The 14,027-nt window shown below is 41.2% G+C and overlaps 1 protein-coding gene across 2 annotated transcripts in view; it reads right to left on the reverse strand.

Annotated features, from left to right (window-relative positions):
* Positions 1-847: 847 nt before the first annotated feature.
* LOC140342860 (dolichyldiphosphatase 1-like) overlaps positions 848-14,027 on the reverse strand; it is a 27,598-nt gene continuing 14,418 nt past the window's right edge. The window contains exons 3-10 of one of the 2 annotated variants that reach the window (XM_072429229.1): positions 12,956-13,187; positions 12,291-12,391; positions 12,127-12,211; positions 11,903-12,002; positions 11,194-11,292; positions 10,988-11,116; positions 2,897-2,986; positions 848-2,012 (exon numbers count right to left, since the gene is read on the reverse strand). In XM_072429229.1, coding sequence (XP_072285330.1) covers positions 1,976-2,012; positions 2,897-2,986; positions 10,988-11,116; positions 11,194-11,292; positions 11,903-12,002; positions 12,127-12,211; positions 12,291-12,391; positions 12,956-13,028 — 714 coding nt within the window. In that variant the 5' untranslated portion in view covers positions 13,029-13,187 and the 3' untranslated portion in view covers positions 848-1,975. The remainder of the gene's footprint in view (positions 2,013-2,896; positions 2,987-10,987; positions 11,117-11,193; positions 11,293-11,902; positions 12,003-12,126; positions 12,212-12,290; positions 12,392-12,955; positions 13,188-14,027) is intronic. The other variant, XM_072429228.1, reaches the window with a different exon arrangement.

Genomic DNA, 14,027 nt, shown 5'->3' on the forward strand with positions numbered 1-14,027 from the left:
CCTTCAAATGATGACGAAACTAGCATTTTTAGGTGGTCAACAATTGTAGCTAAGTAATGTTAATAGACAGATTCCCTTGTAATGTATTTGGATAAAGGAAAACAATATATACCACCTATTTATATTTTCGCAAGCCAACACACTGTACCTGCCCCGACACATTTTCATAGACTGAGTCAAATGAAGCAGCTGCGTCGCATAAATCTCTTGAGAAAGTGATCTCTCAGTTGTTATTCTTAAAGACACTTCTCCATGAGAGGCAGCCAAGTAAACAAAGAAACCATATATTTTGATATGTATTTAATTTTGGCTTTGCTCTGTGCACTCTAGCCATGGTTAAATATGAATATGAAATGAATAGTAGGCTATAGAGCCAAAGTCTCCAGCCCCTGTCAGCACCAACATAAAACAAGCAGGTCACAGTAAAAACAGAACACTCAAAAATAAGTCTCTGTTTAAAATCAAGTTGAACAGTTTAATGAATTATATAAGACAACCTGTCCTTGGTTTCATGCTTACCGGAAATATATAATGCAGTAAATGTGTATATAAATATATAATGCATATATAATAAATAAATAATGCATAAACGTGTGGGAACTGAGCACCTGCTGGAGAGCCACTGCTAGCTACATAAAAAGGCAGCTGACAGCCCCATGTGAAGCAGAAGCCACCAGATATAGGGACCACTGTACTAGAGCTTCTAGAGGTGGTGAGCTCACCAAATACTACAGAAATCATACTTAAACCATACTTAACGCCCCTGGCCGTCTGATTATGTCTGTATTTTTTATGTCAAAAGCGGTACATTGTTTTGCGTGGAAATTTGTTGTTTAATATTTTAGGCCTGTAATTCTTAGGAATAACTCCCAGGTATGATAAAAATTGAAACATCATAAAATTATAATATAATAAATATTTATAAATAATTTTATAAATACAATTATAAATAAAATAAAGCTTTAATACAAAAATAAATATACACATTTGTCTGAACAAGGGTACAATAATAAAATAAAAACTTTTGGATTTTTTTTTTTTATAACTTTACTCCGATCAATATTTTACATTGTAATCCGCTTTTAAATTTCCCACCAAGCCACACCTCTGCGGCCTACTGACGTTTCACGCATTACAGCGATCACACCAAGGATGTGATGCAGAAGCTGGCCAGGGATCGTGGAGGATGCCGCTGGATCGAGGGGAGCAGGTAGGATTTTTTTTTTCTACCCCCCAGTGTAGCTCGGGGTTACCGTTATTGGTATACAAAATTCACCCCAAGCCACATTCGGGAATACCGCCAAGGCGGTTAATAAGTAATTTCACCACTAACAAATATTCCTACCTTCCTCTTATTTTTTCACATAATAAAAACCAAAGATCACTACAGTTAAAAGGGTTATTTGTAGTCCTTAATTGAAATCTTGTTCAAAGTGCAACAGGAATAGGTTCAATTCCTCCAGCTGTCCATCTTTCTTTAGCCACTGTGACAAGCACAGCTGCAGTGTAATAGGACATCTTGCTGAGCACACTAGTTGGTAAAGCACCAGTTCTTGATTGCTTGAAGCAAAGTCCCAAAAAAAAAAAAACAAACACACACACACACTGCACCTCACAAATTAGGTTTAATTTAAATTTAAAAAAATAAATAAATATATATATATATATATATATATATATATATATATATATATATAAAACAGTGGGTATTCATGCAATAAAAATGGTTTGGTTCTTTCTGTAATTTGTTTCTTTTGGTCTTTTCTTTTGGTATGTTGGCCCCAGTCCCGACATGCAGAGGAGAGCCACTGGCAAAACAGGCAATATAAACCCAGTAAAGGCCTCTCTCTTTCGGTCCATCAGTTAAAATGTTCCTCGGTGCGCCTTGGGCTGTACTGGATTCAATTTCTTCTCACTGCAATGATATATTGTGGATGCTACCATTATACCCCACCCTGTCCGTTTGCTTATTGTCTCACTGGAGCCTTGTACCGAGTTTACGTTGTCTGTTTCTAGAAGGGTTGTGTTAAAAGAAAAAAATTACCACAGGTCAAAATAGGGAACAACAAAACTGAAAACAAACAGCCTACAGTATACAGCTAAGTTTGTGGACACTTGACTATCACTCCTACATAGGCTTGCTGTATCCTATTACAAATCTATGGGCATTACAATTAGATTGACCCTACGCATTTCTGAAAATTTGTTTAGCCAAAGGGGATTCAATAGATGGGGTGTTAATGGTACACGAAAAGACCCAGCTTGCAGTTGGGTTTCGATGCATCTCAGACATTCAATGAGGTCAAAGTCTGGAGAAAAAAAAAACTCTTCCCCCAAACTGCCGACACAAAGTTGAAAATGCACAATATTCTAAAATGTGTTTGTATCCTATAGCATTACCAGAACCTTTCACTGGAAATGCCTAAACTTAATTTAGATGGGTAGCCACAAACTTTTGGATATATATATATTTTTTATATAATCTCCTTCAATGTTCCAATGATATTATTTTGTACTTTTACTTGAACAAAATATTCAATTTATAAACATTACAGCTGGTACAACCTGGGGCCTAGCTGAATGTGTGGCCAGCTGTAGGCCAAATATTCTGAAGTCATGTGTTACACACTTTCTTTACATGGTATGAAAAGTCTGAAGCCTAAATTCTGGATTCAATAAGGAAGATGTATAAATGTCAATCAGCAAGGGGGAAAAAAAAATCCCCCCAATGGAGACAAACAGTAATACAAATCTGATCACGGTTCTATACATTTTCCTTTTTTCTGAAGCCAGTAAAAACTTTTGATAATAAATGGCTTTACGATAGTTCCCAATACCTTATAACCATGTCACTACTGAAATGTGAAATGTTTACATACAAAATAAACCTATTTACCTGGCTTCTGATCGGGTGACTGTGTACTCAAACCACAAGATGTTGGGGATCAAACTAGCGTCACGGATAAGGAAGAATTCGGAGATCGGCCTGTGGACAATAAAATACATTTACTCATAAATTTTAGTTGCAACAGATTTGGAGGAAATTGTTACTTTACCCATGCAGAACAAAACTAACAGCTTTAGTTTATCAGAGGTTCCACCAGCAGTACCTACTACACTATTCTATACTCCCCATTAACTGGGCTCAGACACCGGAAACAAAGCTGAACACCTAGTACTTCCAAGTAACTTGGAAGACCGGTGCTTTGAAACTGGCCATTCAGTGAACGGAGGACAAATATGTGCAGTTGGTGGGGCCAGCACTTAAGGGTCCTTTTGCTTTGGTCTGCATAGGCAAAAAACACAGGTTTACTGGGGCCACCACCAGAGAGGCAAGTCAGTAACTGGGAAAAGACCAATTGTTGGGAGACCACAGACAATCATGACAATACTGAAAACTAGTCTTTTGTTCACGGCTTGCCCGTTAGATGCCTCTTTTACATTCCAGGTTCTCTTTGGAGAGACCATGGCAATTATAGTGGTTTGTGCAAACGGTCAAAACTAAAATAATGTAATATTTTTCTTTCCTTAAGAGTCAAGTATATAGGAGATAAAGTATATTATTAATGTTGTGCTTTTGAGCCAAAAGGTGTAGCTTTGTGCTCGGTTTTAAAGGCTCTAGGTTTGTCTCTGTCCTCTTCACATAGCTCAAAGAGCCATGAGCTGCAACTTATTAGTCAAATTATCTTGGGCTCAGACTAAAGTTTGTTTCTTTAGTTTCACTGCTTAGATAATCTGATCAAGAAAATTATTAGAAAAAAAAAAAAAAGGAAATAAAGTGCCTATGACCAACTCTTTTTTTTAAACTGTATGCTGCTTTATTTTGTCGTATTATGACACAGCATTCTCACACTTAAAAGCTGGCTTCTATGAATCATACAGTTAGGTCCATAAATATTTGGACATAAACGTTTTTCTAATTTTGGTTCTGTACATTACCACAAATAATTTTAAATGAAACAACTCAGATGCAGTTGAACTGCAGACTTTCAGTTTTATTTCAGTGGGTTGAACAAAAAGATTGCATAAAAATGTGAGAAACTAAAGCCTTTTAACACAATCACTTCATTTCAGGGGCTCAAAAGTAATTGGACAAATTAAAAAGCTGAATAAAATGTTCATTTCTAATACTTGGTTGAAAACCCTTTGCTGGCAATGACAGCCTGTAGTCTGGAACTCATGGACAATCACCAGATGCTGGGTTTCCTCCTTTTTAATGCTCTGCCAGGCCCTTACTGCAGCGGCTTTTAGTTGCCGTTTGTTTGTGGGCCTTTCTGTCCGAAGTTTAGTCCTAAACAAGTGAAATGCATGCTCAATTGGGTTCAGATCAGGTGACTGACTTGGCCATTCAAGAATATTCCACTTCTTTGCTTTAATAAACCCCTGAGTTGCTTTGGCTGTATGTTTTTGGTCATTGTCTATCTGTATTATGAATAGCCAGGGCTGATCAAGAGGTTATTTTCTAATTGGCGAGCGGCATGGACAGAGTTGATAAAGCTTGGAAACAGAGGCACACCCAGCAACAGAACTGCCCACATGCACAGGAGAGAGATGCTTGTGTTTTAGTGAGAGGAACATGAAAGTGTTACATTAGCCCCCCCCTTCTTTTACAGGTCCTCCCTACCAGCCGAGGTCCGGGTTTAAGGGGAAAAACAAAACTTCTTGGCAAGAAGAGGTGCAGACACATCTGTAGCTGGAACCCATGATCTCTCCTCAGGACCAAAACCTTTCCAATCGATTAGGTACATTAGCTATTTACGAAAAAACTTGGAATCCAGAATTTGATGGACTTCATAATCCTGAGAAGAATCGGGTGCAGGAGTAGCTAGCGGAGAGGGACGAGAAAAGCAGTTCAGGACGAGAAAAGCAGTTCAGGACCAACGGCTTAAGCAGAGACACGTGGAAAGCGTTGGGCAGCTTGAGATGTGAGGGAAGACGCAACTTGTAGCAAACTGGGTTAACCTTGGCAGAAATGGCATAAGGTCCGATGAACTGAGGAGAAAACTTCAGGGAAGGCATCTTGCAACGAATGTTCCTTGTAGAGAGCCAGACTTTATCTCCAGGTCGGAGAAAAGGCGCCTTACGGCAACTTTCATCAACGAACTGCTTGTGCCTGAGAGTTGAGTGTTCCAGATGCTCACAAGTAGAAGCCCAGATGTGGTTAAAGTCTCTCTGCAGGGCACTGAGTGCAGGTATTTCGGCAGAGCGGGGTAAAGGAGATGGAAGTTGAGGATGTTTGCCATAGACAATGTAGAAAACTGATTCATTGGTGCTGACATGGTTGTTGTGGGCGAACTCCGCCCATGGTAGCTCGGAGATATTGCTCTAGGGCTTGATTAACTCTTTGTCTGCCCATTGGTCTACGGGTGATAGGCTGAGGAGAAGTCCGCAGAGATGTCCATGGATCTGCAAAAGCCTTTCCAAAAGCGAGAGGTAAATTGCACCCCACGATCAGATACTATATGCGTGACCATACTGTGAAGCCTAAAAATTTCACGAATGAAGACTGGCACCAACGCAGCTGAAGATGGTAAAGCAAGAAGGGGTGCAAAATGGGCCATTTTGGAAAAGCGATCTACAACCACCCAAATGACCATACAGCCATCAGAGGGTGGAAGATCTTTAATAAAATCCATGGACAGATGACACCAAGGCTTCTTAGGAATGAGCAGAGGAAGAAGCGGTCCTGCTGGGGCACAAGTAGAGGACTTAGTTTGAGCACATACAGCACAGGCCAACATAGTCTGTCACATTGTTACGAAGGTTGGGCCAACAGTACAGACGGGAGAAAAGGGTGAAAGTTCTGTGAACGCCCGGGTGGCCAAACAGTTTAGAGTCATGTGCCCAGCGTAATATTTTGGTGAGGAGTTGAGGAGGCACCAAGGTTTTTCCAGGGGGGATAGCAGATTCCTGAGCAGAGGTCAAGGCAAGGATACTGGTCGGTGGGATAAATTCTGGCTCAGAAGTGCTTTCCGAATCATGTGGATAGAAGGAGCAGAAGAGAGCGTCAGCTCGGGAGTTAGCGGAACCAGGTTTAAAAGTAAATATAAAATCACAAGGGGAGAAAAACAACAACCCAACGAGCTTGCCAGGGGTTGAGGCGACGAGCAGACGGTGTATATATAGATTTTTGTGGTCTGAAGATAGTGACCTTGTGAGGGGAACCCTTCAAAAGATAGCGCCATTCCTCTGGGGCTAGCTTGATGGCAAGGAGCTCCCTGTCTCGGATGGAGTAATTCTTTTCCGCTGAGAATTTCCTGGAAAAAAATGCACATGGGCATCAAGCTCCGGTGGGGGTCTGGTAGAGAACAGCCCCCACTCCAACAGATGAGGCATCAACCTCAATAGAGAAGGGTTTTAAGACATCTGGCCTAACCAGAGCTGGGCCAGAAAGAAAGGCTCGCTTTAAGGCATGAAAGGCTGCAATAGCCTCAGAAGGCCAATTCTTGGGGTCAGCATCTTTCTGGGTCAGTGCAGTGATGGGAGCTACCAGTGTAGAGTAATTTTGCATGAATTGCCGGTAATAATTGGTGAACCCCAGGAAACGCTGAGTAGCCTTGAGGCCGCAGGGTAGTGGCCAGTTGAAGATGGCTGTAACCTTCTCGGGATCCATGGAGAGACCCTCCTTGGAAACAACGTAGCCCAGGAAGGGCACCTGTGGGCACTTCTCTGATAATCAATACAGGGGCGAAGAGATCCATCTTTCTTTTGAACGAAGCACTGCGGCTTGTATGGAGGTGGTGTGAGCCTTAAGCCCCCCTAGGGTTCTAATTGTCAGTTTTTTTATGCAAAAAGTGATACAATTTTTTTTCATAAAAATTTGTTGCTTATATTGTGGACCTGTAATTCTTAGGATTAACTCCCGGGTATGATAATTATAATATAATAAATGATATTTATAAAAAATAATGAAATAATTGACCACAACAATGTAATTTATCTGAAAATTTTTACGGAAATTTGTCCAAACAAGGGTGCAATATTATTGATAAATAAATAATATAAATTAAATGCAGATTTTAGAGAAAAAAATATTTACATTTCTAGTAGACATCCCGGGTGAGGTAGATTTTGAAGCAGGGTGCTGTACAAAGTCCAATATCACAGTTAGGACAGTAGAACCTGGTTTCCTTTCTGATCTTCCTTCCTCTGTCATCGGTCTTTGAGCAGCAAACCACGCACATCCTTGTAGGTGCGGCCTTTTTCTGGGTTGGTGGGATGTATTCAGTGAAGTGACGACCAGTCAGGCGTTCTGGGTTGACAACGGTGGAAGCACGACATCCAGGTCTATTCAGAGCCACTGATGGTGTTTGGTGGTTCTGGACTATAGATTCGGAAACTTGCAAAATCAAGACTGAATGATTCACAGGCCCGACAATTTTTTATGTACAGAATGTAGGCATTCCATAGGCACTGCTCAATAAGATGCTTGAAAATATTTTTGTAGTACTTCCTTTGCTGTTTCTTCATCGCTGGGTAGAATGTCATGGCTTGGTCAGCTCTGTCGACACCTCCCATGGTGTTGTTGTAGTCAAATCACCACCTGTGGCTTCATCACTTCTTTCCCACGTTTTGTGCGTACCAGAACAGTGGAGGCATTATAGACAGTACACATCAGGCACACATCTCTTGTGTCACGGCATTTCAGGGCCATCATCTAGTCTTTCAGCCAGGCAACAATTTCTCCTGTCTTCAGCCTCCCTTTTGCAAACATTGATGGCAGGTTGAGCCTGGTTAGACCTAACGGTTCCATACGCATCTGTTCTGTGTTGCAGAAGGAAGTCAAAGCTCAGGAGAGGTGTAGAAATTGTCAGTTGTGACAATAGCCCTGACCTAGCATAGGCTCAATGAGGGATAGCACTGAAGATGTTGCCAATCCATAATGGCTGTATCTGGGGTCCCTTTTCCAGTGTAAAGTACTGTATTCCAAATGTAGCCAGAGGAAGATTCGCACAGCATATACGTTTTCACGCTAAATCGTGCCCTCTTTGACGCAATGTCCTGCACCCAGCTGAGCCTCCCCTTGTAAGCCATTAGACTTTCGTCAATACGGATGTCTCTGTCTGGCACATAGGTCTCCTGGAAATTTTTTAGAATCATCTGAGAAACTTCCCAAATTTTCTTCAATTTTGGTGCAGGATGGGTAGTCTTATCAAATTCTTCATTGTTTGCGAAGTGCAGGTACTTCATGATGAGGTATTCTGGCATGACATGCCAATGAATAGAGTGGCAATTATTTTATATTGGACCAGTACCACTTGTGCACGGGTTTGCCCACAACTCCCTGCAGGATCACCAAGTCCAAAAACAGCCAAATGTCATCCTTGGTCACAGGTTTCTGCTTTCTGCTTCTTGCAAACCTCAGGTATGGAGCACCTGTTGTCCGGCGTACCTGCATAAAACAAAATAAAAAAGGTATTTTAGGAGATGTTCTTTTTTTAGTGTGGTGAAGGTTGCAAGTAATATGTTAGCAAATACAGAGCAGCATACATGTTTGCAAAAAATTTTTAAAAAATTAGCAAACACAGATCGGCTTACCTGTTTGTCTCTGCAACAATTTTTTCGATAACTTCATCGCTCAAAAACAACTTCAGGTATGCCAGGGGGTCATCACATTCAGCCTCAATTTTCATCCCAGGTGCACCGGTAAATGGAAATCTTGGCGGTGCTGCCTGGTCTGCATCAAGGTCAATAGAGCACCATGTGGGCACAGCACTGACCTCTGTCAGTCTGATGACAAATTTCCTGGTGAATCACTATCGCTCAAATCCACAAAGGACTCCAAATCGCTATCGCTGCTTTCAAGTAATCAGTCAAACAATCAAGGTCAAAGACAAAGTGATCAAATGATACATCCAGGAAGTGATTTATAGGTCATCAAAAGTCAGATCAAGGTCAGGGCTAATAGTGGGCAAAATGTAAATATGGGCACTGGGCAATGGTGCTTGGTGCACTAAAATGTGTATTTATACTTTTAGTTTGTGTTTTTTACTGTAAAAACTATTTAAAAGCAGATTACATTGTAATCTGCTTTTAAATTTCCCGCCCCCAAAATCCATCACTCCGCTCGCATCACCCGATGCGAGTGGGATTGTCCCACCCTGCCTCACCCCCTGAATCTACCAACAGCTGCTGCTCGCATTACCAGGAGGATGCGAGCATTACATCTTCTGGGTGATGCGAGCAGCAATAGTAAATGAGGAGGGTGATGCCAGTGGGAAATCGCCACTGGCATCACCCCCGAAATTTACTGTTGCTGCTCGCATCAGCAGTTAGATGTGATGGACAATGCAGAAGTCCTGCATTGTGCATCGCATCTAACTACTGATGTGAGCAGCGGCGTGGCCAGGACCCCGGGTGGCATTTAAAAGTAGATTACACAGTAATCAGCCTCACGTGGTGAGGGTGTTGCGCTGCTGGTTACGGCCAGGTTGCGGTCCTTGGCACACCAAGGTGGGCAAACACGGTACAAAATCACAAGGCAGGCGGATAGTCGAGGAAAGCCAGGGTCGAGACCAAAACACCAGGGATCCAGGACACAGACACTAGTGACATGGGCCACTGCGGGCACAGGAGACACTGGAAGCACCAGGAGGCACAGAAGACTCAGGGATATCCACAGACTGACAGGAACACTGGAACAGCACAGGGAAGTTGACTGGGAAGCAACAGACTAGACAATGAGGGGTTAACGTAGGAGCTGGACAGAGGAAACACTGAATTAAGCAGGTGAACAGGAACTAGCTCACAGAACTAGGGGCTCAAGACACATTGCACAAGCACAGAGTAGACACATTGCACAAGCACTAAATAGCCAGGGCTGATCAAGAGGTTATTTTCTGATTGGCCAGTGGCATGTACGGAGTTGATAAAGCTTGAAAACAGAGGCACGCCCAGCGACAGCAACTGCCCACATGCGCAGGAGAGAGATGCCTGTGTTTTAGTGAGGAACAGGTTAAGTGTGACACCACTGTTGTCTTCCGTCGACGTCCAGGTCTTTTGGCGTTGCTGAGCTCCCCAGTGCTTGGTTTCTTTCTCATGATGTACCAAACTGTAGATTTTCCTCTCCTAATATTGTAGCAATTTCTCAGATGGGTTTTTTCTGTTTTTGCAGCTTAAAGATGGCTTGTTTCACCTGCATGGAGAGCTCCTTTGACCGCATGTTGTCTGTTTACAGCAAAATCTTCCACATACAAGCACCCCTTCCCCCTTCTTCTCTCAAATCAACTCCAGGCCTTTTATCTGCTTAATTGATAATGACTTAACGAAGCAATTGCCCACACTAGCCAATAAAATAGCCTTTGAGTCAATTGTCCTATTACTTTTGAGCCCCTGAAATGAAGTGATTGTGTTAAAAAAAGGCTTTAGTTCCTCACATTTTTATGCAATCTTTTTGTTCACACCACTGAATTAAAGCTGAAAGTCTGCAGTTCAACTGCATCTGAGTTGTTTCATTTAAAATTAATTGTGGTAATGTACAGAACCAAAATTATAAAAAAGTTGTCTCTGCCCAAATATTTATGGACCTAACTGTATTTCAGATCACTGCTGCTATGCTAGCTTTCTTTGTGAGAGAGTCCTTAGTGAGGAAATAAATCTTCAGAATAAATTCTATAGCAGACTGCACATGTTTCTTTAATACACCTACTTTTACAATTTTATCCACAATTATTTATTGCACTGTACACATAGGAGTGTTTCAAACATAATGGGCTCGATCTATTAAAACTCTCCAAGGCTGGAGAAGATACACTTTTACTGGTGAACCTGGGTAACCAAGCAAACCAAAGAATAGATTTCTTAAAAGTCATTTGCCATTTGTTACCAAATGTTTTCAATCCTGGACCAGATCCATTCCAGGTTTTTTTTTTTATCCCCCAGGTTCACTAATAAAATTATCTCCAGCCTTGGAGAGCTTTAATAAATGAGACTGAATCCATCAAGTTTAGGCAATTACCAAGTTTTAGTATTATTGAACATAGCTCACCAGGCAGCTATTCTTGGAAACAATGGTGTGAGGGTCTCTTGTGTGAAAAAAAACCAGGCTATAGCCAAGATGCTTCCAACCACAGCTCCATAAGCAACCTGACTCCAGCTGTGATACTTGAGATACACTCTGCCAAGGAAGACAAAGTTAGACAGTGCAGCACATTGACAATACTTGTGAGAGCATTCAAGCTCTACTGCACTTACCTACTATATGATACCAGACATGCTGCTGTCATGAGACATAGAGACAGAACATGGCGCCAGAGCAGGTCCAAGAACCGTGCATTGTTAGTCTGGTGCATTCTAATAGGAAGCAACAAGAAATTAAGTAAACCAAGCCAGCCTAAAACATCAATACTATCCTATAGGGAAATATATATATATATATTTATTGAGAAAGAGCAAGTGCAAGATACACTTTTGCTAAGCAGTATTCAGAAAAACGTTTTGTTTTGAAATCCTTCTAAATAACCTGAAGTGCACTTCTTATTTCTGCTGTATTTGTGCTGAAGGTCCTGAAGTGCTGGGATATCCCTGCTTCTACTTTATTTAATCTATAAACATGTGCTTCCTCTAGTGAGGTAAACTTAAGCACTGGTGGGTGCCCACTATACACCAAAATGGAAGATTTGTCTTCCAATACTTCTGATACAAATACAACATAATCATAATATGAAGTCAAATTCCTCCTGTGGCTGCTTTACAGCAGCACTGCAAGTGAATACAATTACCCTGACCACTCCCTAATTATGCATCTGTTTAGGGTAGAAACCAAATTCTTAGAAATAAATCTGTCACAGACTTTCCAAATCTGCCTCAGTTAATTTCCCTAAATTCAGACAGATGTGAAAACCATATATAATTATATATATAATTTTTTTTACAACATTTCTTAGTTAGCAATGCAACTCACCGTAAATAAAGGAAGAGGAATGAATATACAGAGAAAAACCACATGAACTGAGAATGGCTGGAAGGTAACCCATACTCTGTTGTGATTGTTGTGTGTGTCCCTGTCAAAATAAAGGAGGAGATTACGAAGTGGAAAAACAGCATCTTCTACAAATCAAATTCACAAGATTATTCTACGCAGGTTAATTTGAAACAGCAAGACCTTAATAGTATACATGAACTCACCTTTACAAGGACGTGGCTCCCTCACTATATTCTTTATTAACCAGTTTACACCTTCGTTCATTACCAAGCCCCCTAAAAAGGAAATCTGCAAACAGAATTGTTATATTATGATTTGGGACAACAGCATTAAGGCAAAAATAACCAGTAATGACATGTAAACCGACCGTGTGAAGTTCTCTCTTGAATATGATTAGCGTCACAAAACTGACGAGAATGAAGACTGGTGATAAGCCGAGGTAAGCCAACAGCTGCCCATAGACATCCCCTGCAGCAAAGAACAGCAAAAAGATGCCAATAGGAACTGCATAAGTTATACACACACAGATACGCCTATAGAATAAAACCTATTACATGCATCTATAGTTAGTACAAGTAGGTAAGGCGCTCCTTAGATATCCTAAAATGAGTGGCTTGGTTTGTGCCAACCCCTAAATAGATAATATAATATAGATAAAAATGTACAAAACTAGGTTCAGACCCTGTCAGAGGTGGGAGTTATGAAACCAGAGAGAAGAGGGTTTTTTTTTTTTTTGCAAACAGTAGAACATTTAATTATGATTCACACTGGATATTAGCTAGACAGAGTTCAACTGTAACATTAGGGGTATAGCCATAAGTTGTTTATCAATCCAGGTAATCTTAGATTGTATAAGAGCAGTGTCTCAGTTCTGATGCATATCGCCGATTGTCTTTTTCAGAGGATGGTTGAGACAGAGAATGCGGTTGTTAATATATTATACCATGTACAGTCAATATTTGCTCAAGAACATAACATTCATTTTAACATGTATCACAGCCATAATAAAACAGTGGTAATACATAGTTCTACCCAGAGGGTTTTGGCCGGTTGCTCCACCCGGCTGCTGTGAATACTCCGCCCAGCTCTTCTTGGCAGCTCTCATCCTCTGCACAGATCTCAGTGAGGCTGCTTTGTGCCATCTGTGCTCTGTGTCATCCGTTCAGAGGATTGCTGCTGGATGAGAGGTGAGCACACAGTTCAGCCTTCATGTGAAGGAGACACAGGCAGTCCCGCCCCCATCTGATAGCACGAGCTCCGATTTCTATTTAAAAAAAAAAAAAAAAAAAAAAGCTGCCGGTGAAATGTATCCACTGCTAGAGCTGTGTGTGAAGTCTGCATGTCGTTCTGCGTGTGAAGTCTGCATGTCGTTCTGCATCCTCACAGCTCTCTGTGTACAAACCTCCATATCTCCTAAACTGTATGTCACAATGACTTGTAATTTTCAGGGTGTACAGGGGACCCTCATAGATACTAGTTACAACAATTTCAGCCCCCAGCTTTAAAGAATTTCAAGATATGGCAGTCACAAATGTAAAAAGTTATGAAAATTGAACTTTGGGGTTGCCGTTTCAGAGGAAAGTGCAACTAGGAGTCCTAAATTGAAATTGCAAATTGGGGACCCCGGAGTCACTAACATAGCAAGGAGCATTGGGGGTGGGCCCCTAAATGTGTAACAAGGAAGTGCATTTTGATGGACAGTTTTTTTTTTTAATGTTGTAATGATGTCATGGTGATGAAAGGTAATAGCCACACGTGTCTCCCACTTCTACCTATATTTTTGTTTCCCTGCACCTCTTACTGCTGGAGAAATTGGGGTTTGAGGTAAGATGCAGACAGATATGTGTAACAGAGCAGGCAGCAAACTTTGCTAGGTAGAGATTTATGTTCTCATAATGCCATACTAATTACATTTAAAAAGGTTTAGCCACAAGTGTCCCCCACTTGCACCTACAGTTTCAGTTTCCTATGTCTCCACGTGTACCTTAAAAATTTCAAGTTAATACAACCAACGGTTTAGGAGATCGGAAGGTTTGAACACAGCGAGTTGTTAGGTTGCAGAATATGACAAGCAGCTTTTACACTCACATAGCTATCACACTGC

This window comes from Pyxicephalus adspersus, chromosome W (genome assembly GCF_032062135.1).
Source record: "Pyxicephalus adspersus chromosome W, UCB_Pads_2.0, whole genome shotgun sequence".
NCBI lineage: Eukaryota > Metazoa > Chordata > Amphibia > Anura > Pyxicephalidae > Pyxicephalus > Pyxicephalus adspersus.